The sequence below is a fragment of the Oryzias latipes genome, chromosome 4, assembly GCF_053564925.1.
Source record: "Oryzias latipes strain Hd-rR chromosome 4, Olatipes_Hd-rR_3.1".
NCBI lineage: Eukaryota > Metazoa > Chordata > Actinopteri > Beloniformes > Adrianichthyidae > Oryzias > Oryzias latipes.
The window spans coordinates 6,483,025-6,509,853 of record NC_136240.1 but is presented as its reverse complement, the minus strand read 5'-3'; the positions used below and the strand labels follow the sequence as shown (position 1 = coordinate 6,509,853).

General features: G+C 44.2%; 1 protein-coding gene across 7 annotated transcripts in view; it reads left to right on the top strand.

Moving 5' to 3' along the window:
* The window catches only part of farp2 (FERM, RhoGEF and pleckstrin domain protein 2), a 41,454-nt gene extending 14,625 nt beyond the window's left edge, over positions 1–26,829 (top strand). Inside the window, exons 4-29 of one of the 7 annotated variants that reach the window (XR_013655479.1) lie at positions 3,578–3,682; positions 4,471–4,513; positions 4,597–4,675; positions 4,808–4,905; positions 5,520–5,634; positions 10,988–11,135; positions 11,227–11,322; positions 11,415–11,578; positions 11,681–11,749; positions 11,833–11,890; positions 12,028–12,289; positions 16,811–16,947; positions 17,137–17,226; positions 18,911–19,044; positions 19,118–19,199; positions 19,272–19,509; positions 19,623–19,753; positions 19,838–19,906; positions 19,976–20,065; positions 20,476–20,558; positions 22,241–22,359; positions 22,490–22,746; positions 22,824–23,055; positions 25,427–25,534; positions 25,604–25,755; positions 25,827–26,829. Coding sequence is in view for 3 of the 7 variants with exons in the window: in XM_011473772.4 (XP_011472074.1) it covers positions 3,578–3,682; positions 4,471–4,513; positions 4,597–4,675; positions 4,808–4,905; positions 5,520–5,634; positions 10,988–11,135; positions 11,227–11,322; positions 11,415–11,578; positions 11,681–11,749; positions 11,833–11,890; positions 12,028–12,289; positions 16,811–16,995; positions 17,137–17,226; positions 18,911–19,044; positions 19,118–19,199; positions 19,272–19,509; positions 19,623–19,753; positions 19,838–19,906; positions 19,976–20,065; positions 20,476–20,558; positions 22,241–22,359; positions 22,490–22,653; positions 25,427–25,534; positions 25,604–25,755; positions 25,827–25,920 (2,976 nt within the window). In the remaining 4 variants the exon portion in view is untranslated. Of the gene's footprint in view, positions 1–3,577; positions 3,683–4,470; positions 4,514–4,596; positions 4,676–4,807; positions 4,906–5,519; positions 5,635–10,987; positions 11,136–11,226; positions 11,323–11,414; positions 11,579–11,680; positions 11,750–11,832; positions 11,891–12,027; positions 12,290–16,810; positions 16,996–17,136; positions 17,227–18,910; positions 19,045–19,117; positions 19,200–19,271; positions 19,510–19,622; positions 19,754–19,837; positions 19,907–19,975; positions 20,066–20,475; positions 20,559–22,240; positions 22,360–22,489; positions 22,747–22,823; positions 23,056–25,426; positions 25,535–25,603; positions 25,756–25,826 lie in introns of all 7 variants that reach the window. The other 6 variants (XR_013655481.1, XR_013655480.1, XR_013655478.1 and 3 more) reach the window with 6 other exon arrangements.

Sequence of the window (26,829 nt, the reverse complement as noted above, 5' to 3'; positions counted from 1 at the left end):
CACTGTCTAGTGGGTCTAGATGACCCAACTCCCAATGTCAAAGGGCCTAGGATAGCACAAGGGTTTCAAGCAGAATATGTGAAGTGAGAGGTTGAATCACAATTTAGTTAGATACAGATTTATACTGATGACATATGTCCACTGGCAAACCATTTAGGATGCACCCCGCCTTTATCCAACGATGGCTTGGAGAGGCGCCTGCATCCTTGTGACCCCCAAAAGGGATTATGTGGAGCTAGGAGATGGATGGATGTTTTTGTCCCATAAATTCCTTCCAATAATCTTTTCTTTTTTACGAGTTCTTGCCAAATAATGGCCTTAGTCTATTTGATGTAGTTTTTGTAGGTGTGGAAGCTTATATGAAATCTCAGGGTGTATTCAGACCGTACACATTTGGTTCACGTATAGTGAACCAGAGTTCGTTTTCCACGATAATCCAGAAAAAAAATTCAGTCTGAATACAGCCAAGCGGAACCTGGTCCGGGACCAGGAACCGCTCTGGGGCCCGTCTTTGGAGGTGGTCTAGGTTCGTTTCCTATCGGACTGAGCTTCGGTTCACTCTGAGATTCCTCCATATGAACCCACGGCGCTGCTGTGACGTCATCCTAAAAACTACCTTGTAGTTCCTTAACAGAATTCTCTCAAAACAATCCTGTATCACCACAATGATGAGACAGCAACTCCTTGAAATGTGGTCGGTTGAATGAAACTTAAACTACTTTTAACCCTTGTGCTATCCTAGGCACTTTAACATTGGGAGTTGGGTCATCTAGACCCACTAGACAGTGCTCTGAACCTTTTTTCTTCAATGATTTGTGATCTTCACTGGTGTCCATGGATTACATGAAATCTTTCCACCTTTATCCACCTTTGTCATGGTAGGGAGAACACATCAATGTAAGGGTGGGGTCATCTAAGATAGCACAAGGGTTAATGTGATTTACATTGCTTCTCACTGTTGTCCTGACATTATGTCATGAACACTTATCAGTGTACCTTCTTAGCTGTCCTCTTGTCAGTAATCGCCCTGCAGCTCGACTCCGCCGGAACAAAGAAGCAAGTAAAAAAAGGTTAAGTCTGATGTTGATACAGACATTTAAAATTGGTCAGTGAAATATAAAGTTGTAATCAGTGAACTGTTCAGACAAGGACTGCAAAGTGCAGAACTTCAATAAATTCTGCTTCTGATTGCTTTGCCCCGCCCTCATAGTTCCTGACATTGAGTAAAGCAATCTTTAGTAGTCATGTGGTTTTGTTTACAAGCTTTAGTGCGAAACAGCATTGTCCCCTTTACGGCTGTCTGAATACAGACCAAACGCAAGGTTCAAGACTTGATCCGGACCAAATGAAGCGGACTTCTTCCTTCATCCCAGAGGGAAGAAACCACACCTTCCATATGAACTAAAGGCAGCCCGCTGAACCCTTTAAGGCTCCTCTGATGTTTCGGAGACTAAGAAAATGAGCACATGGATGAGGGACGACTTTACTGTTGACTTTTTTTCTGAGAACATGCAGTGAGCTGCCTGTTGAGAAAGCCCTGTGATCAGCAAGTCCTTTGTCAATTCAGAGGAAACGCATCCGGAGGTCTTACTAACTAGACATGTTCATTTACAAAGTCTCCTCTGACATGCATGTGTCAAAAGAATAAAGGCCTGGCTGGAAAAATGTTGCCTGCGAATATTGTTCAGGGGTCAAAATGGCTTAAATGAGATGCTAAAATACATTTAGGTTTCTCTATCAATAGCTTCTGACCTATTTTTGGAATCATAACCCCCCCCCCCCCTACTTGTGTTGTCTATAGATTCTTACTTTGTGGTGTACGAACACCTGCTTTTGTTACTATTTTACTCATTTGAAATCCATTTTAACAATCTATAATGATAAATTCAGGGTTTTGTGGTCTAAATTGTGCATTAAAGAGCCTCCGAACAGAATTTATTTTGGTTAAAATGATTAGTCAAGACCAGGTATTTTCTGATGATTGTGTTGATAATATTCTTTAGCTGCACTCACACCAAACACAATGATTCCAGATGCTTTTGTAGAGCTCAGTAAAATAAATAAATGTGATCTTTTAAAATCATCCGGGACTTCTATTCATTTTAAATGAGATTTACAAATATACAGTCATTGCTTCCATGTAATAATGAGCTGAAATACTTTTGGCGAATTTGATGTGCAAATCGTGTTGCTACGAACGCAGCTTTACTTTGCCTTTCATTGGTGTACAGTGCATTCCAAATTATGCAAATTATTTTTCTAAATACTCAAGCGAAAGTCAACATAATTTTCAAGTCACTAACCATTAGTGACTTGAAAATTGTCATGTCATTTTTCTCTGTGAACGCAGCTTAAGCATAACATGAAGCGAGGAACTGTCATCATGATAATGGCTCATAATTGGCTTGTGCAGAAAAAAAGGGTCAAATCTACAGTATAGTGGAATCTGTCTACTGCTGTAGTAGCTGTCGCCATATTTGTTGCATAAAAGGAGAACTTGTAGTAAAGTATGTCCAAAAAAAGTGACTTTCTGTAGCAGCTTGACTGTGAAATGAAAGGACAAATATCTGGTGTTGGCCTCTATCACTGCTCTTCCTAAGTTTGTCGTTGAGTACAAATGACAACTGCTGATGTATAACAGTGGGTTAGATGGGAATGCTCCATCTGTCTCAAGCTCTGTGAAAAATTACAATCCATTTTTGTTAAACTGGCAGCCAAACAGAGAAAATGCCTCCAAATATTTTCTGGATTCAGCCGCTGATCGATTGAGAAAACTCTGATGTTGTCTGGATTTTGTGTTTGGCTTCTACTCAGCATTTGGCCCCTGGCTGCATATGGTTTTCCACTTATGTGAGTTTGTGGAATAATTCTCTAGCTGAAATATACATTTCTGGATGTTTTGTTACATCCTGGATCCTGTGCATCCTGTAACGCAAAACACGTGACCGTGTCTGAGAAATGAAACGATTCCTTTCCGTAGAATGGCTTGGCCCTCACGGAGCTGCCGTGTTTTACTTTAGCCGACACAAAGCAGTTCTTTTTATAAGGCTTTTAAAAATACTATTTGACATTACAACCAGATGTTTGGGCTATAATTTTCTCCAACAGTCCCAGGCTGAGATTCCAAACCTCAAGTGCAGAGTGCTCTCAGTACATGGTGATTAGTTCTTCATTTAGGGAAAACAAACCCCAGAGCAATGAGAAGGTAAACTTCTGCACATTTCCTGCCTGGGAATTCAGGACCAGAAAACTTAAAAACGCAGTGGGAAGCGTCTTTGCAGTTTCTCAGACAGTGAGAGTCTATAGATGGCATACAGCGCTGTAAAACATGGATCACTTGCAGACACTGCACCACACTATTTATCCTGTGTTAAATTTAAACTTCAGCGTTGTATTCCTCCCCTTAATCTGAGCAGATTTGCTGCTGATGAGGATCCGTGGATCGCCTGCACTTCTCATCCTCTCTGTCCAAGCCCAAAATAGTTTATAGACTCCTAGGATGCAGGACTTTAAAGAATATCTGTGTTGATAAAGATGAAAAGAATCATCTTTTTTTTCTTGTTCCTCTCCTTTTCAGCCAAAAGCCTTTGGACAGACTCTCCTCACGAAGGTTTTCCTCAGAGGCAACCTCATGGAAAGCGATTACTTTGGCCTGGAGTTTCAGAACATGCAGATGATGTGGGTATGTACACCAGCAGCTGTGACCAAAGCAAGCGCCCCCCAACTTCAGCTTTTACCTCAAAGGTTGCATCATGATGATTCAGTAAAGAGAAAACATTCATTTTCAAACCATTTATGTCTCTTCACAGCACATAAAATGGGGAAAAAGGATTGTTTTCACTTGATATGAGGGCCTTGGATTATTTTTAACATGTCTGGCATAAGTGCCTGCACTCCGCTGTCAGTTTTTCCAATGTTTTGTTCCTCCATAAACATAAGTGAAATGCAATACCACTTTGGAGCTTCTATAAACCAACACGAGAGCTATGAAAGCCACCATATATCTCCTTCAGAGACGGCTGCTTTAAAACCCATTTTCCTGACCTTTTCACTCCAATTTTCAACCGCATGAGCCTGCTTGTTCTTTGTCTTCTCAGAATGGTTTAACATCTATTGGATTAGGTTTCCGTCATTTGATTTACCTGTCACATGAACGTTTATCTTTACTTTTCATAGTTTCCATGGCACACACACATAATTAAATGTGGCTTTTAACAGAGAAGAATAACTTTTTCATGGTGAAAATATCACCTGATTGCAGTTCCTTATCACGTCAATCTGAATGTTGCACATTCCTGCAAACAATTCGGCCCAGATGTACAGAAATAGAGCAAGGAGGCGAGGCTTTGGAGGAGTGTGTGTGCGTGCACACATCACTGCTCTTCTGGTTTTTTCTAACCCTTTTCATAAATTTCACTTTAAAAGAGACGTTTTAAAGCTTGTAAAAGTGGAAAAAATGTCTCCCTTCAGGTTTGGCTGGAACCCACCAAGCCCATAGCTAAACAAGTCCGAAGTAAGTTGGCTAAAAGATGAGTCCGCATTCCACCTGAGCAAAGAATGAATGCGCTCTGATGGCGTGTTTTCATGCTTTTCCAGAGCCGGCAAACACGCTGTTCCGACTGTCCGTGAAGTTCTTCCCCCCCGACCCCGGCCAGCTCCAGGAAGAGTACACCCGGTCAGCTCCTGCCATTTCGCATCTCAGATTAATTTTTCGGTGTCTTCGCAAAACAAACACCATCTTTTTTTTTAAATTGGAAATGTTGCAGTTAGCCCAGAACATGAACTGACGTTCTTTCTTCCTCTGCAGGTACTTGTTCTCTCTGCAGATGAAAAGAGATCTGATGGAGGGCAGGCTGATCTGCTCCGAAAATACAGGAGCGCTGCTCGCTTCTCATCTGGTTCAATGTAGGTTTTAGCTGTGGTTCTTTAAATTCAATAGTTCCAAGTCACTTTTATTTCATCATCTTGATCAGATATTGCACTTTGAACAACTAATTATGTAGTGTTGCCTTGCTTATCACGGGAGTTGCATTGTAAAAATAACCCAAAATAAACAAAATCTGTAAAGTAGTCCACTTTTTTTTTAAACAATAATTGCAGATGTTTTGAGGCTGTAAAACTCCTCACTACACTCTTTGTAGACTTTTGTCACACTTTTTTTCTCTTGTTTTAAACTCTCATAGTTAAACCTTGATATGAAAATACGTCCAGTAGTAGAAAAGGAAACCACAAATCTGCTAAGCACATTCTGTACTGCAGACAGGCAGAGAGGGGGATGGATTGATAATGATCTCCAGCCAATCAGGATGCAGACCACAATGCGCTTTAATTAAAATAAAAATAAAAAGCATTCAAACTACACTGAAAAAAATCAGCAAAACTGTGGAAGTTGAACTGCGATGTAGCGAAGGACTTCAGTGAAAATGCTGATGTGGACAGTGTGTATCTGAATGCAGGCTTTTTGTAAATGTTTGCTCTGGTGCTGCTCGGCTGATGTCCTGCTCTTATCTAAATGACAGCGGAGATCGGCGACTATGATGATGTCGCCGACAGGGACTTCCTGAAGGCAAACAGCCTGCTGCCGTACCAAGACAAAGTGCAAGAGATAATCATGGAGCTGCACCGCAGGCATCTGTAAGTTACCGCTCTGGATTGTGTTATCATGTATTTTTGCCATCTAAAATGCAATATTCCATTATTGGACAGCCTTGTTATTCTGATTTAATTCTACCTGCAGCGCTGTAACAACAGTGTATAATGTATTTAGGAAGGACTTTAGGCCTGAACGTACTGACCTAAAATCTCACTGTGGACGTCCATTTGGACATTTTCCACGTCCAATCCATGAACAGTTTTCACTTTGACTCAGGAACAAAGCTCACTGTTCCACTCCCCCCCACGTGAATCAGTCCTAACCCCCCCGTGAATATGGATCACTCCCTGTGTGAATTGGTCTTAACCCCCCGTGAATCGGTCCTACCTCCCTGGGAATCTGTCCTAACCCCCGTGAATCTGTCCTACGCCCCTGTGAATCTATTCTAACCCCCCCGTGAATCCCCCCCCCCCCCCCCCTGCGAATCTGTCCTCCCCCCCCCCTGTGAATCTGTCCTACCCCCCCCCCCCCCCCCCCCCCCTGTAAATCTGTCCTACCCCCCCCTGTGAATCTATTCTACCCGGCTGTGTTTTCGAGCTAACATCATAACGGTGCGTTTGTTGACTCACAGTAGCTAGGATTATCTGAGAAGATGGGATATTTAATAGCTCCATCTATCATTTTGTGCTTCGGGTAGGAAAATCTCACGAGGAAGGACAGATTGTTGGAACACTGACTGCAACTATATGAAGTCATTTCAGTTGCCATTTTTCCCCCGACATGGTGTTGGAGCCAGACGTCATCAGTAAACCGTCAGTCAGTCTGAGCCATCGTTTCTAAGGCAACCATTCTCACCTGCACCCAATCAGGGGTGAGCTTGTTGTGAGCACCAAGTGGAAGCACTTGAAGGAGGGCTCGGGAGAATCTAGCAAAGAAATGTTTTCCATGTTTGATGTGGGGGCCAGCAGACACCATAAACGTTTCTTAAGGCTTCTGATTGGCCAGTTTATAGCGTGAATAACTTCCACTAAAGAAGAAATGGTATGAAAAAACGAGGATTGTCCAGCACATGTTAACAAAGGTATCGGGGCAAGAATGGTGATTCTGAATGACTGAGCTCTTTATTTCTCTATTGAAGTCTGTGGGATTTTGGCTTCGTGGAGCCAGCAGGTACTTCCTGTTTGGAATGAGAGGGGGTAGGGGAGGGGTCACTCAGTCCAGTTCTCATTTACAGTCAATCATCCTCACAACCAGGTGATTTCCTCTGTGTCTACATACGACCGCCATGCACGGTTGATTTAACTGGTCTGACCTGTGCTCAGTCAGATGAAGTGAACTCTTTGTTATAAACCCACTGGCAGCTGACGAGTGTAGCAATTTTATAGTTTTACGGAGTCCTACCAAGAGACAAAGGTTACAGTCACTCGAGGCATTTCATAGAATTAAAAGACGATAAATGAATTTGCAAAGGACCGCTGAGCGGCCGTTCTTTCACAGGTGTTTTTGAGGAGCAGTCTGCATTACAGCTGCTGGTTTGTACACCTCTGGATGTGGAGGAGACTAGAACACATGAATCACATTATTTGGATGCTTGAGTAAATATCTTAGACATTTAAAAAAATGGTATTAATAGAGCTGGACGATGTGGCCAAAAAATAAAATCTGATTTATTTATTTATTTATTTTTTAATTCCAAATTTAATTTTTGATTTTAATCTATGGTTTGTTTGTTTTTCTCTGTGCTGGTACTTTCTTTAACAAAAATGACAAAAGATGTTATATATTTAACAAAAAACGATTATATTTTTTTTAATTGTCTCTAACACAAAACAAGCTGTAAAAAGGTTTGTTGCAGCAGATGTTTGGTGAGCATCTTATACAGAGAAATACTCGAACGCACTCGGCAGAGCATTTTTGGTGGCAACAACCTCAAACAGATAATCTGGGTGAGGCTTGATGGTCCAAGTTTGAAGTCACAACCCCAGAGACCAAAATATCATTCTTGACTCATGCAGGTCCTAGAAAACATCTGCCAACCAAATTAAATGGTAAATGGCGTATACTTGTATAGCGCTTTTCTACCTACAAGGCCCGAAACGCTTTACAGTCACAGACCTATTCACCCAGTCACACACACACACATTCGCACACACATTCGCACACACAGTCACACACTGGTGGCGGCTCCGCTGCCAAACACTGGCGCCAACCTCCCACCAGAGGCAAGGTGGGGTTCAGTGTCTTGCCTAAGGACACTTTGACACATGAGTGTGCAAGGCAGGAATCAAACCTGCAACCTTACGATCATGGGTCGGCCGCTCTACCGGTGCACCTTATTATTTAGTCCGTTATTTTACAAAGAAAAGCCATAGGTGTTATTTTAAAACTGATATGTTAAATTAAAACAGAGGACGTCACAACATAATGAAAACTTTAGATAAAACAACAGTTGTTTATTTTCAAAGGAACTTATGATCCTGTTAAAAATCCTCAGATGTTCAGCTGCTTCATCTGCTTAAACTAAAACCTCCACGGAGGCAACTATAGCAGAAGTTACAGGATTGGGGGCGCTAGTTGTTGTTTTTTTCTTAGCCTCATGGAAAAATCTCCTCTTTGCTTGCTGCTGTTTTCACATCTGCGCTTTACTCCGAACATTGGAAATGCAAAAGAACTGGAAAAAATACAATAATTATTTTCCCAAAAATAAATCATCTAAAACAGTGTTTTTCAACCGGTGTGCAGTGGGAGATGGTCAGGTGTGCCGTGGGAAATTGCCCTCATTGACTGATCTTAAAACATTTTCCATCTCCAGGATATCAGCTCTGTGTTCATCCAAACAGGCCCTGATAAAACACAGAGTAATAAGGAATATGTTTATTTGTGTTGTTGTTGTATTGTGTTTATGTGATTAAATTAAAGACATTTTGATAAGAATGATGGTACCACGATTTAGCCGTAGCTTCAGCTGTTTTTGGAAAAGTCCCGCCCATTTAACTGTCTCCACCAATCATTCTTGGAGGCTTAATCACACGTTAACAGTCTGACCAATCAGAAGTGGTTAAAGTCTTCACGTCCTTGTTCTGATTCTGCTCATAAAGTCTCTCAGTTCCAACAAAAATACCAGCTAAATCTTTAGTGGTGTAACTTTCCACAGAATCTGGTGTCAGACCGTGGAAGAAGTGAACAAAACAATGAAGCTCAGAGACTCTCGTCTGTCTGCCATCGGCGGCTGTTGGCACTACATCTCCCATGATGCATTGGGTTAAAGTAACAGTTTCTCTGCGCACGAGTCGTCCTTGTTAAACGTCTTGAAACCACAACAACACACCTCAAACAGTTTTAAATCTTCTAAGTTAACTTTTATTACATTTTTTAGAAAAAATAGCTGCAGCTTCCAGCTTTTTCTGCCACAATTATCACAAAAATGCATGTGAGATTGTGGAGGGGCTGTAGATCAATACAGACTATGAGTTTCTCCGTTTTTTTTTTTTTTTAATTTTTTGGATGCTGGTGTGCCGCGGGATTTTTGTAAAGGTTAAAGTGTGCCGTGGCTCAAAAAAGGTTCAAAAACACTGATCTAAAATAAAAAATTCAAATTAGTCGATTCATCGCCCAGCCCTAAGTGTAAAAATAGTCTTTATCACCAAAGGTGCAGCTATTCCAATAAAGAAACACAAGCATGAATCTGAAATTTAACTTCCCCCCAAGCCACATCACACGGGCTTGTTGGCTGGAAAACTAGTACTTATACAAATTATAACAATAAGATCTCTCTGACCTAAATGTTCGCTAGCCTTCATTTTGAAATTCACCACACTGAATTAGTTAAATTATTTTCAGATAAAATGGAAAAGCAGCAAAAAAATCCCCAAAAGATTCTGATTGAACATTAGAACAAACATGTGGTGGTGTGACCTAAACACATGCTCCACCTTAGATTTGTATATGTTGACAATAGGCGGTGCTTAACAATAGACGCTTTGTTAAAATTTATGTCAAATGTACCCAAATAATAAACATATTAATTTTCTTTTTTGTTCCAAACGACATTTTTTTGAATTTGGTATATTAGAAACCTAAAGTTAGAGTACTTTTATCACCATTGAAGCATTTTGGACAATAATTGGGCAGCCCTGCTTTTTAGACATTGTATTTTGTAATTTAAAGCAGTGTTTCAAGTGTTTTTACTCTGCTGTGTGGTTTTAAGAGCTCTGATTAAAGATTCCTCTTTTGGGGGGGGGGGCTCACAGAATCCCTCATTAAACCTCTCCCCCATCAGCCTTGTGTAATTGGGCACCACTGATACCCATTGGATGTGTTTTTTACCCAGTGTACAAGGCTGTTCCACAGACATTTGTTAATCTCTTTGTGCCGTTGCTTGTGGACGCACAAGCAGAGTTGTCTGTTCTAATCCCAGTCTATTAGCCATAAGGCCAGTGGGGCAGGGGAGGGCTCTAAGCAGATTTCAGCGCTTAACGGATGAACACATTTAGAAGGGAGTGATTGGATGGATATGCCGTCCTAACACACCGTTTGGTTGTAATCGTGGGGTTTTAGAGAATGTCTTCCAAATCCCACTAAGTGAGAAACCGGCTGATGTTCCATGATGGCCTCGCCCTGCCTGCTGAACACACCTGATCTGGGAAAACTGGGCAAACACAATGAAAATGACAACTGTAGGATTACCACCAGTAAGAAATGTCTTGGATATGGATTAACAAAAAACAGCTGTTGGAGCCACAGTGTAGTGATGTATTGTTGTGAAGTTGGGCTGTTCTGCATTGGAGTGAATGGGCACTGACTTCTGCAACAAGCCACCTAGTGGTTAACCTGCTGACCTGACCCAGCTCCAGTTTCATGTACAGTGGTCCCTCATTTGTCGCGGGGGTTACGTTCCATAAATAAGCCACCATAGGTGAAATCTGCGAAGTGGGATAACAGATGTTTCAAGGCCGTCAAGCTCCTCACTGCATACTGCACACATTTTTCTTAGCCCGAAATTTCAGCACAAAATCAGATGATGCAAAATCAGTTTGAAGGCTGTTGCTACCAAAAGTGGAAGTACGACGAATTGGTTCCAACACCTGAAACGGAGACTCTGTTTCTCTTTATGAGATGATACAGCTGACAATCACAAAACACCTGCAGCTCGGATCTAGTTGCACTTTGTGTTTAGAGCAACTTCCATGTGAGATGTTAAAAGGGTTTTTGTTAAATACATTCAGTCATTTGTCATGTTGGTGAATGTAATTAAAGCACGGGAGAGAAAAAAACATTAAAATTGTATTTGGTGTGAAAAAATGATTTTATTTTTTGGCCGTTTCGACCAGTCCTGATGGTAATAATGACCTTTGACCTCCCTGGCCCATGTGCTCTTTTTATTTTTGACTGTAGGGGGCAAACTCCTGCAGAGTCTGACTTTCAGATCCTGGAAATTGCTCGTAAACTGGAAATGTATGGCGTTCGCTTTCACCCAGCAGCTGACCGGGAGGGCACCAAGATCAACCTGGCTGTGGCTCACATGGGTCTTCAGGTGTTCCAGGTGCGTTGATTGATGGAAGCTGCTCCCTGTGAGCATCAGAACGCTCGTGCCTTCTTTACAGATTCAGGTGGACGTTGTTTCTCCCCCACAGGGACACACGAAAATAAATACCTTCAACTGGTCCAAGATTCGCAAGCTGAGCTTCAAGAGAAAACGCTTTCTAATCAAACTCCATCCAGAAGTCCATGTATGCACTCATGAAGAGATCAGCATCTAACCCTGCCAAAGAGGCCTGGCTACTCTCAACTCCATCGGTTATATTTGTCCTCTTTGTTTCAGGGCCCGCACCAAGACATTCTTGAATTTTTGATGGCCAGTCGAGATCAGTGCAAAGTCTTTTGGAAGATCTGTGTGGAATACCACTCCTTTTTCCGCTTGTTTGATCAGCCGCAGCCCAAGTCCAAAGCAATCCTTTTTACCAGAGGGTCTTCCTTCCGATACAGGTAGGATCAAAGGGTCTGCCGTAGGTTCTTAAATTGGCAAACAAAGTGTGTTTTGTCATTTCATTTGTGCCGATTGTTGCTTTGTTAAACTGTGTCTGCCAGTGGAAGGACCCAGAAGCAGCTTGTGGACTACGTCAGGGAAAACGGACCGAAGAGAACCCCCTACCAGAGGTGATCATCGGGAGAAATGTTCTCTGGGATTTGGGTTTCTTGAGATCCCAGACAATTCTTACACTGACGTTTTTGTTTCTCAGGAGGAACAGTAAAATAGGAATGTCAACTCGCTCCTATACAACCGATGTGCCAAAACAGGTAAGGACAGCAGCACTGAAGGTGGCTTTTCCACACATTCCACTGTGCTTCATTAATGCTGGTTTCCTTTGTTTTCCCTATCTGGTGTCTCCTTTGATTGCGTCTTGTTGTCTGGTTTCTGTCCTCTTCTCCCCCAGCACTTGTCTTTCAATGACAGCCTCAGGGGTGCCGGCTCCCCCCTCTCCGCCGCCGCCGCGCCCTTCCATCCAGCCCACACGTCCAGCGTCCTGCCTCGAGCTGAACTCCAACACAAGCCCCAGCCTTTGTCGCCACCGAGCCAAACAGCCGCGCCTCCTCCGCAGACGCGGCTTCACTCCCCTCTGCAAGCTCCTAGAGCCCCCAGCCCTCCAAAGGAAGACCCTGTCAAGGCCGCTTCCCCTCCGCACTACTCTTTTCAAGGTGCCCCCAGCATTCAGGCAGCAGGACACTGCAGCCCCTTATTTGTGTGTGTAGAGAGTGGCAGTTCCCAATCCCAGCCCTCCAAAAATGGCAATGAGGATAATGAGCTCGGTGGTAGATGGGGGGTGGGGGGTTCTGCGGTGGTGGGGGGTGGAGGGACACACAAGGGGGTTCTCGCGTACGATGCTTATGAGGCCGAGGTTCTGCGCCTGAAACGGAATCCTACCTTCTCCGTGTCCGACTCGTCCCTGCAGGTCACAGAGGAGTTTATAGACGATGACCCCACCCAGATTTCTTTTTACGGTGGGGGGGCTGAGGCCTACACATACAGGCTTGACAATAAAGGCGACCGGTTTGATTTTATAGAGGAAGCTAACCTCGGGAAAAGTGGGATGTTCAGTGCGGGGGCAGAAGACCTGAATGGGAACTCCAGCGCCGTGGGTCACTCTGAGACCAGCTCTCTGCTCAATAACCGCTCCGACTGCAGCTCCCTGGAAAACCTGGGGCTGAGCTCCGCCGGAGAGTCCATGTCCGTGGGTTTCGGAGGTGGGGACTCCTCGTCCCTGCGCCTGCCCGGGTCTGAGCTGCAGTCAGAGGCCAGCTCCATGGTCAACTTCCCAGCATACTCTGTGCGCTCTGAGAGCAGCTCAGCAATGCAGTTCAGTGACCTGGTGGAGCAGCTGGAGCAGCTCAGTTTCCCCCCCACTGCCACTGAGGGCTCTGGGAGCGGCAGCTCTGACTCCGACTCCGACTGGGGCTCCGACAGCGTCCTCCCCCCCGAGCAGAACCTGTTTTACAGCAACCCTCTGACAGGGGGGGGCGGAATGGAGGGTTTTCTTCTCCAGTGCCACAACCTGCAGGCCCTGGCACTGGCAGACCCCCCTGGGTCCTCGCATGTGAAACTGTAAAGCCCCCCCAGGGCCATAGAAACCACTCCCTCGCCTGTTGGGAGGATTACCATCTGGTTCGATCTGTGGTTGTTTTGGGAAGCAACACTGATCCTCTGGAGTTTAGAACGTGAATCCAGTGACGGTCCACGCTGGTGTCGCACGCTGGTGTCGGCTCAGACGTGCAGTGTTTTTCCTTCCCTCCTGCAGGGGGCGCTTTTGATCAACATCTGTGGCCTTTATTTTCCTGACCTTCTTGAACGCTCCACCTGTTGTGGGTTGTCATCGTATAGTGAGGCGTGGAGAGCAGTTTGCTGTCCTGGTGTGACGGAGCAGCCTGCTTCTGAAGCTTTACACACTTATTTTTACACACCGTTCCTAAATTCCACCATCCACTTTGGATCAGACTTGAATTGGAGTTTTTATTTTTAACTGTATGGCGATCTGCCTTTTTTATGCCTTGACTCTGACTCTGAGACTGAGATATATTGTCACATAATAATATCGGTTTTCATTATTACTAACTACCATTATTACATTTTTTACATAGTAACCTAGTGTATTTTTTATGAGTAATTTTGATCTCAGGGTAAAAATGAAACACAAATCCTGTAATTCCCAAAAACCTCCTGATAGTTTTGATTTCTGTGCCTTACTGACACCTGCTGGCAGAAGCTGTTGCTCACCACAGCGTGTCACACAGGAGGAGTTTATCCTGGTTTTAATGTCTTAAAAATGCAGTTCTTTTGCTTCATGTTGTAGATAATACAGACTAAAGGGCCATTATGTACATAAAATCCTCAAAGGAAGCTCTGCGTTTCTGTAAATGTTGGCAAGGCTTTGCTTTGACTTTACCAGCAGTATGAAACACTAAAGCGTCACTGAATGAAATCCTAAAAGGTCCAAGTAGAAACTTCCCAAAAATCCTTTAATCTTTCTTTTCGGGTGATTGTATTCATTTACTGCTGGAGCTTTTTGGGGGGCTTTTGCCTCATGGATCCTTCAGAGCGCCCCAAGAATGAAACGGACGTTATTGGAAGGAAGTTCATTTGCACATTCACTTTGAATCTCTGATGTTGGTCCTATATCATCCTTTTCTAAACCTTTCAGAGAAAACTATATCCGTGTATATGAGAATACTTTGGAACACTAAAGATCGTTTTTTTTTTGTTTGTTTTTTTTATAAAATAGGAGTTATTGTCTCAGCTCGTTTTCCTACCCGAAAGTAAGACGATCTCTGACCTCTTTACTCCATGTGGGCGGTGCCTATTTCACGACATCAACTTAGAGCTGGCGTCTGCAGCTTGTGCATATAGTGCATAGAAAAGGAAAGGGTTTAGCCGATCACCACTAGCTCCACGGAGACAGTGTGTGTGTGTATAGCCTGGGGGCGCAGACGCTTCCTGGAAGGGGCGGTTCCTCACTTTGTGATGTCACAATGTCCTCAGAGAGCAGGTTTTTAGAGGAATGCTCAGAAATGTGTGAACGGATCAAAATACCGCTTTGGGGTTGTTTGTTGGTAAGGAGTTATAAAACAGGTGGATTTTTGCCTGATATGGACCCTTTAAGGTACATTTGAAGTTTAGGAGCAGTGACTGTTAGATGAACACACAGTTTCACGTCAGTCCAAAAGGCTCATTTCAGGTAATATATTGTGACGTTTGCGGCTTCTCGTCTGTTTGGACCTGCAGATTTGGTGCATTTAAAATCCAAAAAGAGATTTTCCTCCATGTTGGCGTCTCCGCCTGCAGCGCCTGCACCTCTGTGCCTCTCAGCACTTAAGCTACGTTCGCACTGCCTCGTTTAAGTGACAGCTTTTAATAAAAACATCAAGGTAAACACGTGTAAACACGCATTTTGGGCTTCTGCATACAAAACCCTCGCATTCAGGTGTTGCTGCACAAGTTTTGGGCTCCATGTACAAAAAACGATCAGCCAGCAGGTTGAACGTAAACCAGTCAGGGACTCTGATTTGGTAGTGACAGTTGGATGGTGTCCCTTTTCATTCATGTCTAAATCGGTCTAAAACTTGATCACGGAGGAGAAATCAATAATAGCGGTTTGCGCCCGGCTGAAATTCCCTGACATCGTCTGTCAGAATAGAGCTTTTGAAGAAAAAGTCTGGAGCAAAATTCACCAGATCTGCACCACGTTGACATTTTGCACCAGAAACATGCGTTGGTATCGTGTAGCAAAGGTCCAGAGTGAACGCTGTCTGCTCAACGCGACTTCTTGGAACGCGTGTGTAAACGTAGCGTTGATCGGTCTTTCTGCACAGTGGGCTGTCATCGCCGCTTTAGTGTGGAAATACTAACGCATCGTGTGAGAAAGGGGGTTCGGCTTATCCCCTTTTTTCTCATTGCCATTTTGAAGGATGGCAGAACACACCAAAAGGGATCTGCAACCTCTCTACAATCACAAGTCTGAGAGATTCGGCTTCCGATCTGCAAACCTTGTGGAGCTGACTGATGTGATCAGCCTTTGATATTTCTTCTGCACCGTGTGGTTCTTCGCTTTTAGGGTTTTGACAAACAGCTGTCGATTCCCTGCAGCTAATTGCACTCAGGCACCAATCAAGCATCACTTAATCTTGAAAATGTACATTTCCCAGCCATAACCCGCCTGTACTTAATGTTTGTATGTTTTACTCTCAAGAATAAAGTGATCACTTGTGGGTACCATGAATGTCAGACTTAAAATTCTTTTTGAAATCAGAGGAGGAGCAGTGATGCTGCTCGTCCTGGAGCTTGAACAAACCCCTGGGGAGTGAGGTGTTAGTGGAACGGTCCGGGTAACTGGAGGAACTCAGCTGTATTGAGGGTAAAGATGTCAGAAGACGTCAAACTCTCCTCTGAACTGTTATCCAGCCTGGTTTGTCTGCGTTATGAAGGGAGCAGGATCCTGATGTCTAAAGCAGCAGACTTGCTTGCTGTCCGGGGGGGCTATTGGAATTCCTCCATCTAATTCCAGCCGAGTGTTTGCTCCCTGTTTGGACAGGCCTGCTGCCAAGTCATTCCTCAGCAGACCCCCTTGCTCCTGATGTCCGCCCGCTCCCTGCTCTCCTCGCTCCCCGTGGAGCACTTCAAACTAAGCCGCTTTCTGCCCTCCAGACAAGACGCATTCCTGATCACTTTTTGCTGGAGGAATTGTTTCCGGGTCGAGTTGGGAGTTGTTGATTTCCTTTTTTTTTTCCCCAGCCTCCTCCCTTTTTTTCTTTAGAAGAATTGAGAGAGCAGCTGTGGTGATCTGTAACTCAACAACACTTGGAAAAATGCAAACAGACGTAAGAAAAGTGGCAGAACTGGTTTTCATAGAGAAGTTATCACTGAACAAAACCTACCGGTACTTTGCCCGGTTTTCTGCTTCACTTTCTCTTATGTGCATTTAAATTGCTGTCGGTGTGCTTGAAATGATTCACTGAGCTATTTTCCTACGTAAAACTAGCAGATTTTTGGTCCCAGGCAGGGTTGAGCAGCTATTTCAGAGGACTTCCTCCCCATCAGAGCTTTCCTGGACTCACCCATGTTCTGCCAGTTTGGGTGCTTTTCCGTCACCTTTGAAAAGTCGCTAGTTTGGCTTGAATATTTGAAGCGTTTCCGAGTAGAAAGTAACTCCGCTTTCCCATCTCTCGTAGATACAGTAGTGGAAAGTCCTCAGCTCTCCCCCCTCACCTCCAAGGAGCCTCTCTGCATGTCGCCCTCCTTCCAGATGTCGACCCTCAGCCTGCCCAGCCAAGCGCCGTCGCCCCTGCAAAGCCCCTTACTGAGCGAGGTGGGCAGCAATGCCAGGCTAGAGGAGGAGGAGGAGGGCAGGAGGAAGGTACACTGCTCGCATGCCATCCTTGCAACCCCCTGCCTCATTGTCATTAATCAGAGCACACCGGTGTCATGTTCTTAGTTCCGTCACCGTTGTGGCTGTTTTCTCTTCTTTCTTTTAAGTCGTGTCCCTCTTTGTCCTTAGCGATATCCCACCGACAAGGCCTACTTCATTGCCAAAGAGATTCTGACCACAGAAAGGACGTACCTGAAGGACCTGGAGGTCATCACGGTGGTGAGTCGGACTCTGTCGCACCTTCTGGGAAATAATCAAGTAACATCCAATAATTAGGAGACTTGGATGGTTTAATGGGCAAAAACAGCTTTAGACAAACCGCTAAACGTCTGTTATTGTTTCTAACAAAAAAACAACCTAGTGAGTCACCCCAATGCAGATTCAGTTCAACTTAAACTCTATTTTCCATTTTCTGGATCAATAAAAAGGAAAAAATAACAAGATAAAAACCTACTGGTAATTTTTTGATAACTTTCCAAACACATATTCAATAAAACATATTACAGTACTTCAAAACGTACACACACGAATATAAATCGCATCAAAACTATGCTCATTGAGGCCTACTTATAAAAACAAAACATTGATGTGCTGAACTGTGGCTAGTGGTCCTTAGCGTGACGGTCATGATCCGTTGAATGAATGCTATATGTGCAACTATTACTGGTTGCATGATAATTACAATGTATGGTCATATTTAGATCTTTATATGGAACAGGAGATGAGAATGAACAAGAAGTAGCAGAAAAACACAATGATTTTGAAAGAAATGATACTTATCACTTTAAACAACTTCCTGGTTAACTTCAGCAGTAAAGAAAACATTGTGGCTTTGGATCATTTAACTACAAATCCCAAAAATGTTCCTCACAGATTTTCAATCTTAAAAGTTTCGCTGAATACAGTTCCAGTAGATCGATGACCAGAAGATAATAAACGCAGACACGGCAACACCTCAATAGAAATGGAACAACTAGAAAACCCTCACAGTCCTTTCATCTGAACTGACAGCAGAAAACACGTTTGACACATTGACTTTACTTATTTTAGTGGAAATGCCAAAACATTAGATGAACCGGTGCGGCTTCTCCATCATGCTGACAGACAGTCACATGACGTCATACAATTATCTCCAGATTTTTGTAACATTCTTAATTTTCATTGTCTTTCTATTCAAATTGTTCCCCATATTTAAAAACGCCCACTTTCTAGAACTTATTTCAGTAAATTGAACTTCCGTCTATGAAAAATACTTTGTTTTACTTTGAAAAACGATGAACATAGCAAAATTCAGTTCCTTTAGTTTATGCACTTGTTAATCCTTTGGCTTTTCCCATCAGAAATGAGCCACAAGATGACAGCCGCCAATCATCTTTCACTGATTCGCACTGGTGGTTTGGCAGTTTTTACGCCGGCTGCCCTTCCTGACACCCCCCTGTGTTTAAGGCACAGATGGGCGGCAGCACGAAGGAACCACACTGGGATTGGCTCATTGCAAACCCTGGGTTGCCAGTCAACTGAGCAATCCAGCCAGTTTAGTTTATACACTTAAAATACAGTATTATTCTGCAATTTTAGAGTGATAATAACATTACCTGAAGTGTATTCTACTAAACTACATTTATAAAGAATATCGAATATCACAAATATTTGTACTTAATTTTCTGGAACAGATTGAAGACATCCGAGTACTTGGATCCTCATTGCAGCCCTAGTTAGGGCGTGGTCGTTTGGCTTTTTGGAGACGAATGTGGATCAATGTTGATAGCTGCCATGTTTGTCCTGTTGAAGCTGATTTTGGTTTGAGTGAAACTAAAGTTCACCAACAGAGTCTGCTGCAGACTCGTTCTGGGCCGGAGAAACGTTGGGCTTGTTGAATAGGTACGTTGTGCTCTCTGTGCAGTGGTTCCGCAGCGCTGTGATCAAAGAGAACGCAATGCCAGAAGGCCTGATGACCCTCCTCTTCTCCAACATTGACCCCATCTACGAGTTCCACAGAGGCTTCCTGAAGGAGCTGGACCAGAGGCTGGCTCTCTGGTGGGTTCTTCCTCTTTCTGTAGGTTCAAAGCCATGAAGGTCCCGAGTTTGTGACCGACTCCTTTTCCCACAGGGAGGGACGTTCCAATGCTCATGTCAAAGGAGATTACCAGAGGATTGGTGATGTGATGCTGAAGAACATGTGTGCTCTGAAGGTCTGGAATCTCTCAGACGATTGTTTGCTCTCAACACAACGTTGGTTAAAAAAGTGTTGATCTGTCCTCCAGGAGTTCACCAGCTTCCTCCAGAAGCACGACGAGGTCTTAACAGAACTGGAGAAGGCCTCCAAGAGGCTGAAAAAGCTGGAGATGGTCTACAAAGAGTTTGAGCTGCAGAAGGTGTGCTACCTGCCCCTCAACACCTTCCTGCTGAAGCCCATCCAGCGCCTCATGCACTACAAGCTCATCCTGGAGAGACTGTGCAAGCATTACTCCCCCGCACACCGGGACTTCGACGACTGCAAAAGTAGGCAAATGGAGCTCCTCCTTCCTTTGAAGAAACGGTCTGGGATCCGTTCTGCTGGGTCAGGAAACTGGTTGGAAAGGTTGAACCTCTTTGTGTCTTTTATCTCTTGGCAGAGGCCTTGAAGGAGGTGGCAGAGATCGCCACTCAGCTTCAGAGCAGTCTGATCCGCCTGGAGAACTTCCAGAAGCTCACGGAGCTGCAGAGAGACCTGATTGGGATTGAGAACCTGACGGCACCGGGCCGCGTGAGTGCACCGACACAGAGCGGAGGGCAGGGGGTGCTGGGATCTTTAAAATGAGCTGATGGAGTCTGATGTGTGTGCTTTTAGGAGTTCATCAGGGAGGGATGCCTGTACAAGCTCACCAAGAAGGGTCTGCAGCAGAGAATGTTTTTCCTGGTGAGTGAAGAGCTCCTCCAGCTGTGCAGGCGCTCGGATGCATTTTAATGCTCCTTTTCTCCCGGTCAGTTCTCGGACATGCTCCTCTACACAAGCAAAGGCGTGACAGCAACCAACCAGTTCAAAGTGCACGGACAGCTGCCCCTCCAGGGCATGATCGTGAGTCTCTGCTCCTCCTGTTGTTCTGCTGTTAGTCAAAATGGTTCCTGCTGAGGTCAGAGACGGTTCGTCTCTGCTGACGTCCATCAGTCTGTCATGTGTTGGCGGAGCGCGTGGGTGTCCTAACTCTGCGTGTCTCTGTTTCGCTCCCGGCTGCAGCTTATTGTTCTGGACGCTCCGGTGAGTCTTGAGCTGTGCCAGTGTGGAGGCTGAACCCCACCCTTCTCCTCCCATGTCCACATAGACACAGGAGGAGGAGCTGCAGTAGAAGCTCAGCTTGATAGTCATAACATGTTTATCTTCATTTAGTCCCATGCCTCATTGTAAATTTCCCTTAAATGACATTTGAAATTCTTCCCCCTAAATGTGCCTCTTCCTTATATTTATTAAATGATTCCTTTTTTCTTTAGGTGGAGGAAAGTGAAAACGAGTGGTCGGTTCCACACTGTTTCACCATCTACTCTGCTCAGAGGACCATCGTCGTAGCTGCAAGGTGACTTGTTGAAATCGAGTTGTGTTCACGTAAAAACGCTAAAGGCGTCACAAAAGACAAAATGTTACAAGACATTATAGGTAAAACATGTTCATGCACTAATGACTATATCAACATAAATATTAGGCCTGCACAATATACCGCATATTTATCGTTATAGCAATATCAAGCTGTGCGATATGCATATTGCACAAGACGGCAAAATTTGCAATAAATGGTTGCTTTAAATGTGCCAAAACAATCTTATGGCAACTTGAGGCATTAAATGAATCCCCATAGTCCCCATTAAACCCCCATAGTGTGGGAGAATGTGAAAATCACCAAATTTTGCACTTAGCCACAAAATGGCCACCTAGTTGTAGGTCCTGTGGCCATCCCATAATAATTTCAGAATTTCCATTGGATATTCGCACACTTGTGTTTTAGTTTTGTTAGAAATTGAAAAGTTCATTTTGGACCCCCGTAAAAGGTTTGGGCCTCCGTTGTTCTTTTGATGGTTTCTCCCGCTGTGATGTCACGGGAGAAACCCGCTGAGGGGGCGGAGTTTCATCACCTTCACTGCGTACCAGATGTGTGCAAGATATGGTGGAGTTTTTATTTTTGTGCCGGGGGCAAAGCGCAGTAAGAAAGAAGAAGTTAGTATTGGCATAAATGAAAACAAAAAAAAGATATGAATAGAATGGAAAAAATACCACTGGCCCTAAAATCTATTTAATGAACAGACAGTAGAGATAAGGCTCCATATGTGCAGAGCTTACATCTCAACCAGGGATCATCCTTCCTGTCCTCACATGTCTGCTGACAGTTAAACCTGTGCTAAAAGGCTGGCAGGTATGCAGCTGTTCAGAGATTTAAACGAACCAGAAACCTGTCCAGCGAGCTCTGTAAGGAATTCAAATGTGCTGGTGAGGCTTTTGCTCTGGTCTGCAGCAACACGCTAATCATTAATACAGCGTTAGTTGTGTGTGAATCACTGAAGTATTATTCCTATTTTATACCATGGTCTGGGTGAATACTCGATTCTGATTGGCTGCTGTGTGTGCATTAAAAAGTGATATACCACAGGATAACCGCGTGGTGAAAAAAGAAGTTCCGGTCACCTAGCTTAAATGTTCTGTATCACTGCGCCGGCTTCTTTAAAACAACCTTTAGCTTCATCATTTGCACAAAAACAAGAGGAAAGAGGTAAACGTTGTCTCTGAACTGATGCTTTATTCAACCCATGGGGACGATCAGCATATATATATCGCTTATATCGCAGAATCTTGACTGCAGCGGTGGTGCGGCGCGACGCGACTTCGCGGAAGCAACCAGGCTTCCACGGCGTGCGTTAAAAAGTGATGATGCATACTTCGTTGGCCATTAACCCTTAGAAAAACTACATTTATATCAGAAAAGTAAAGATTGAACAGACGTTCAGGCACTTCTAGAGAACAGTCAACACTCGTGCGCTCATGGTGCTTGACTGCATTTAAGCAAACCTTTCATTTTGGTTCAATCTTATTAAAAACGCCTCAACAGGCAAAGCAGATCCTCCATCTGGTTTGTTTTAATGCTGAAATCTTGTTCTTTGGGAAGAATTGGCAGATCCTTTTCTCTGCCTCCATGGAGCATCTCTGCTTTCTCTGGAGCTCTCAGCGGTGACCTTCTTGGCCTGATTCAGTGATGGTTTCTGATTTCAGCTCCAAGGTGGAAATGGGGAAGTGGATCGAGGACCTGAACATGGCTATCGACCTGGCTAAGAAGTCTCAGGAGAAATCCAGCTTCTTCCTGGACGCCGGCTTTGGCGATCGTTCCAATCGTAAGCGTTTCCTCTGAGGAGACCGTGCTCTGGGTGTTCATGTTCTCCCCTGTGATTCCTTCAGGCCGGCAATAAAACCTACAGTTGATCCTTCTCCTCCACACAACCTCCTCCTCCTCCTCTCCCTCAGGATCATCAGATGAGGTCTCTCTGGAGCAGGAGTCGGAGGATGACATGAGCTCCTCTCACACTTCTCTGGACAAGCAGACTCACCACCGTGCCAACACAACCATGCATGTGTGCTGGCACCGCAACACCAGTGTGTCAATGTCCGACCACAGCCTGGCTGTGGAGGTACTCCTCCTCCTCCTCCTCCTCCTCCTCCTCCTTCTCCGCCGCCCTCAGCATCCTCCACACCATTACTGCAACCCCTTCAAAGCCCTTAAGGTTTTCCTCTAACTCCTCCGTTTCCTTCCCTCACAAACTGCATGTGTGGAAACGTCTCTGACTCTTTCTCTCCACAGGACTGGAGAAGCTCCTCCTCCTCCTCCTTCCAGGCTAACGTGCTAACACTCTCTGAGCATCCATTCTTCCTCTTCTGTCCCTCTGCTCTCAGTTTTCGGCTCCCCAGCCGCCACACCAGAGCTTCCTCCTCGTTATCTCCTGGGTCAGGGACAGAGGCCCAACACCATCACACACGTTTGCTGGTACCGAAACCAGAACCTCTCTCTCTCTGACTACCTGCGCATGAACCAGGTACCAGAACCTGTGAGGCTCACAGTTCAGTCAGGCCTGAGGACTTTAGCGCAGATCATTAGTCAGCGTGAAACTGAAACCTTCCTGAGAATTCCAGCAGTTAAGAGCCGACATGGAGCCCCAAGTTCCTAAAGCAAACATTTGGGGGGGAAAAGGCTGTTTTATATTCTAAAAGGTTTTTTTAACAGTTTTGTTTAACTTCTGAAACTAACAATACAGATAACTCTTTCAAAAATGAAATTTTAAACAGTACATTTATATATATTACTCTTTGCAAATTTCAAGTAATGACTTAGTACATTTAGGATGAACTATTTGACAAAATAAGTTGATTATATACATGCAATTTGATGTAAACATGCTAAATAGATGAAAACTGTTAAACTAACATAGAGACTTCAATCAAGCATAAATAATTTAAGCTGAAATTAGACAAGTATTTCTAAGAACACTCAGTATCTGCAGCAAAAACTCTTCATAACATGTCCAAAAATCTATTTACATAAAATCTAAAGATAATCATAAATAGTTTTATTTAAAATAGACGTTTCAAGAGAAGATCATCTTCTGGTAATCACACTGAGGGGAATATCTGCGTTTAAGCAGGTTGTAATAGAAACAAGTCAAGGAAAAACTCTGCGAGGAGCCTTGAAGTCAATCAGCGTCTTTCAGAGAAGACGGTGAAGTTTAGTAGAGACGTGGAGGAAGAAGCTGGAATCTGCTGAATCCAGCCCCAGGGAAAAGCAGAGAGGAGAAGAGGGAGGTGCTCCCAATGCTCCCCATTCTTCTGGGAGACTTTTCTCTGAGGCAGCAGGATTCTTCACATCTTTTTACAACCACAGTAGTGAATCCTGCCAATCTTTCAGTGGTGTGTGTCGATCAGCGCCCCCTACTGGCGGCCAGCTTAATCATTGGAGCCAGAAGTAGCAACAGACCTTCTCTGTTGTTTACTTTATTTGATTAATAAATAAAACCCCTTAGGCTGAGCTAAAAATGCTCTAAAGGATTAGCAGATGACATCCCTGATTTTGGAGGAGAGGACCTATTATAATAATTGGGAACACTGTGAAACGTATTAACATTTTTTATTTAATTGAATTATGTGTTGATGGTTTTAAACTGCAAACATTTCATCTTTGGGGTTTTTTTTTTAGCTGAGCAAACAAATAATAAACAACATATCAGAGTAAACACAAACATTTGGATTTTATTTAAGCTTCTTTTTTAGTCAACTTAAATAGAAACTAAACTAAACATTTAGATATTAAGAGATTTGGACAAGAACAGGATGTAAGAAAACTTTTTTTTTTTAAATTAAAAGGTCCATTAAAAAGTGATAACGCACAGTGTTACCCGCACGCCTAAAAAAGAAGTTCCAGCTACGTCGCTTAGATGTTCCGTGTCACTGCGCCGGGTTTTTTAAGACAAACTTTTGCTTCATCATCTGGACAAAAACAAGCGGTAAGACGTGAACTTTCTCCCTGAATTGATTGTTAAACCCATAGTGACCATCGGCATATATATCGCTTTCCTTTGCCGCTAAAATCCAGGTCGGAGGTCGGTGCGGTGCGTTGTCATGTTACCGTGACAACGCGCCGCATTACTATCAAATAGTCCACTTTTTGCAAAAAAAAGTGACCTAAACCAAAGAAATAACTAGAATAAAGTACTAAAACTGATTGAATGTTTATTTCTTTTTTAAATGACCATGGTATAAGCGCCATAATGTCCTTTGAAGTGTGCTTTATCAGAAATTAACACACTTTGTGGAGGACGGTTGCTTTCATTTCTGATAATGCACTACTCGTCGGCCATTAACCCTTACTTATACTTTTGCCACGATACGGAAAGCTACACCGCTAACCGCCATCTTTAGCTGTTACTTAATGAAGAGGCTTTATGTGCCTCGTTGGCACAAGGAAGGGAGGACAATAAACACGTCTGATTGGATAGATCAAAAACGTAACAATTACGCCTCCAAGAATGATTGGGGGGTCGGACTTTTTCCAAAATGAGAGTGATCGGCCAAATTGAGGAAACATATTGATATAGTCATTCTTGAATAGACTATATACAGGTTATATACAGGTTGTGTAAAGAAACTTGCCTGTGAAACATGCTGGAACTCATCAAAAAGGCAGAAGACTGCCCCCACCCTCCCCCCCACCTCTTCCTCCTCCTGTAGGTCATTTTCCCTGCAGTTCAGTATGCAGAGCTCTAACTTTGCATGTGCATGAGAAAAAAAAAACCCTCTTCCAGTGCAGGGCTTAACCTCACATCTAATTGATTTCATTCCTTCAATGACCTCAAAGAAAGAATCCTGAAGGTCTTTCTGTCTGGAGCTCAGTGAGTCTGTGTGTTGCTGTGTCAGAACCAGCTGTCGGGGTATCTACTGAGGAAATTCAAGAACAGCAACGGCTGGCAGAAGCTCTGGGTGGTCTTTACCAACTTCTGCCTCTTCTTCTACAAGACTCACCAGGTCAGCTCACTCGTGGAGTGTCCCGCCGCCGTCTGGGTGAACCTTTCAGTGACCGGCGTTTGTTTGCAGGACGATTTTCCGCTGGCCAGCCTCCCGCTGCTGGGCTACACGGTCAGCACCCCCGAGGAGTCTGACGGCATTCACAAGGAGTACGTCTTCAAGCTGCAGTTCAAGTCGCACGTTTACTTCTTTAGAGCGGAGAGCGAGTACACCTTTGAGAGGTACGCTGCGCGCCGTCATGCCGTCCGCGCCGTGGTTTGGAGGCTCACCGCCACGTCTCTTCTGCTCACAGATGGATGGAGGTGATCAAGAGCGCAGCCAGCACCACGGGCCGCATGAGCCTCCTCATTCCCAAAGGCGGAGCCGTGGAGGTCAACGGAAACTGAAGGCAGCACATCTGGGGGCTGGGCCTCCGGAGCGGGACGCCGCAGAAGCAACGGCGTTCCTCAGATTGGTTTTAATGGTTTGTTCAGTAGAGGTAACGATAATAACCGCTGTTCCAGGATAGGAAATTAAACCAACGGGACTTGTGGACAGAATTCAGAGTTGTTTCTCAACTTTGCATGTGTAGCGCTGGGTTTCCATCCGTCTGTCAGTCTCGGACGGACGGAGATCCAGTTTTTTGGACCAACTACAAACTCAAGTTCAAAGTTTAAAGGACTTTTTTTTTTTTTGACTGAAGTTGAGCTGGAAGCAGAGAGGAACACAGAAGTTAAAGCACGTGCAACATGAAGGTGCAGCTACGTTGTTTATTTGGGGCATGATGGGAGACGTGCGTTTGGGGAGGTGCAGACAGGAAGCAGTGAAGCGTTGAGCCACGTTGGATGAGCTGGAAGCTGGAGCGTTCTAGAGAGTTCTTTCTAAAGGTCCGAGGTGGAGCAGCCGGGGTTTCCCAGGCTCTGCAGCAGGGGCTTCCTCTGCTGCTTCACGACTCTCATGACGTTACGCTGTTTTTTTTTGGATTACAGGAGATTACACCTTTGTTACACAATGATGTCGGATTAAAACAACGGCTAAACCCAAACTTGTCTGGAAGAAACTCAATGCAGCTGAAGTGTTGTAGGTGTTTCCTCCACATTTTCTATGAAGACTGGAATATTTACCCCCTTAGTGTGTTCTTTTTGTGTTGATGCCAGCCGTGTGATGAAGTGATGTGGACATCTCCAGTCATCCGTGTGAAAGTCTGCTGCACACTTAACATCCATCCTATTTATTGTATAGATCAGGTGCTCCCTCAATGTAGACTTCATGTTATTCCACTCAAAACCTAACGAATAAACGGAGTTTGAATCATG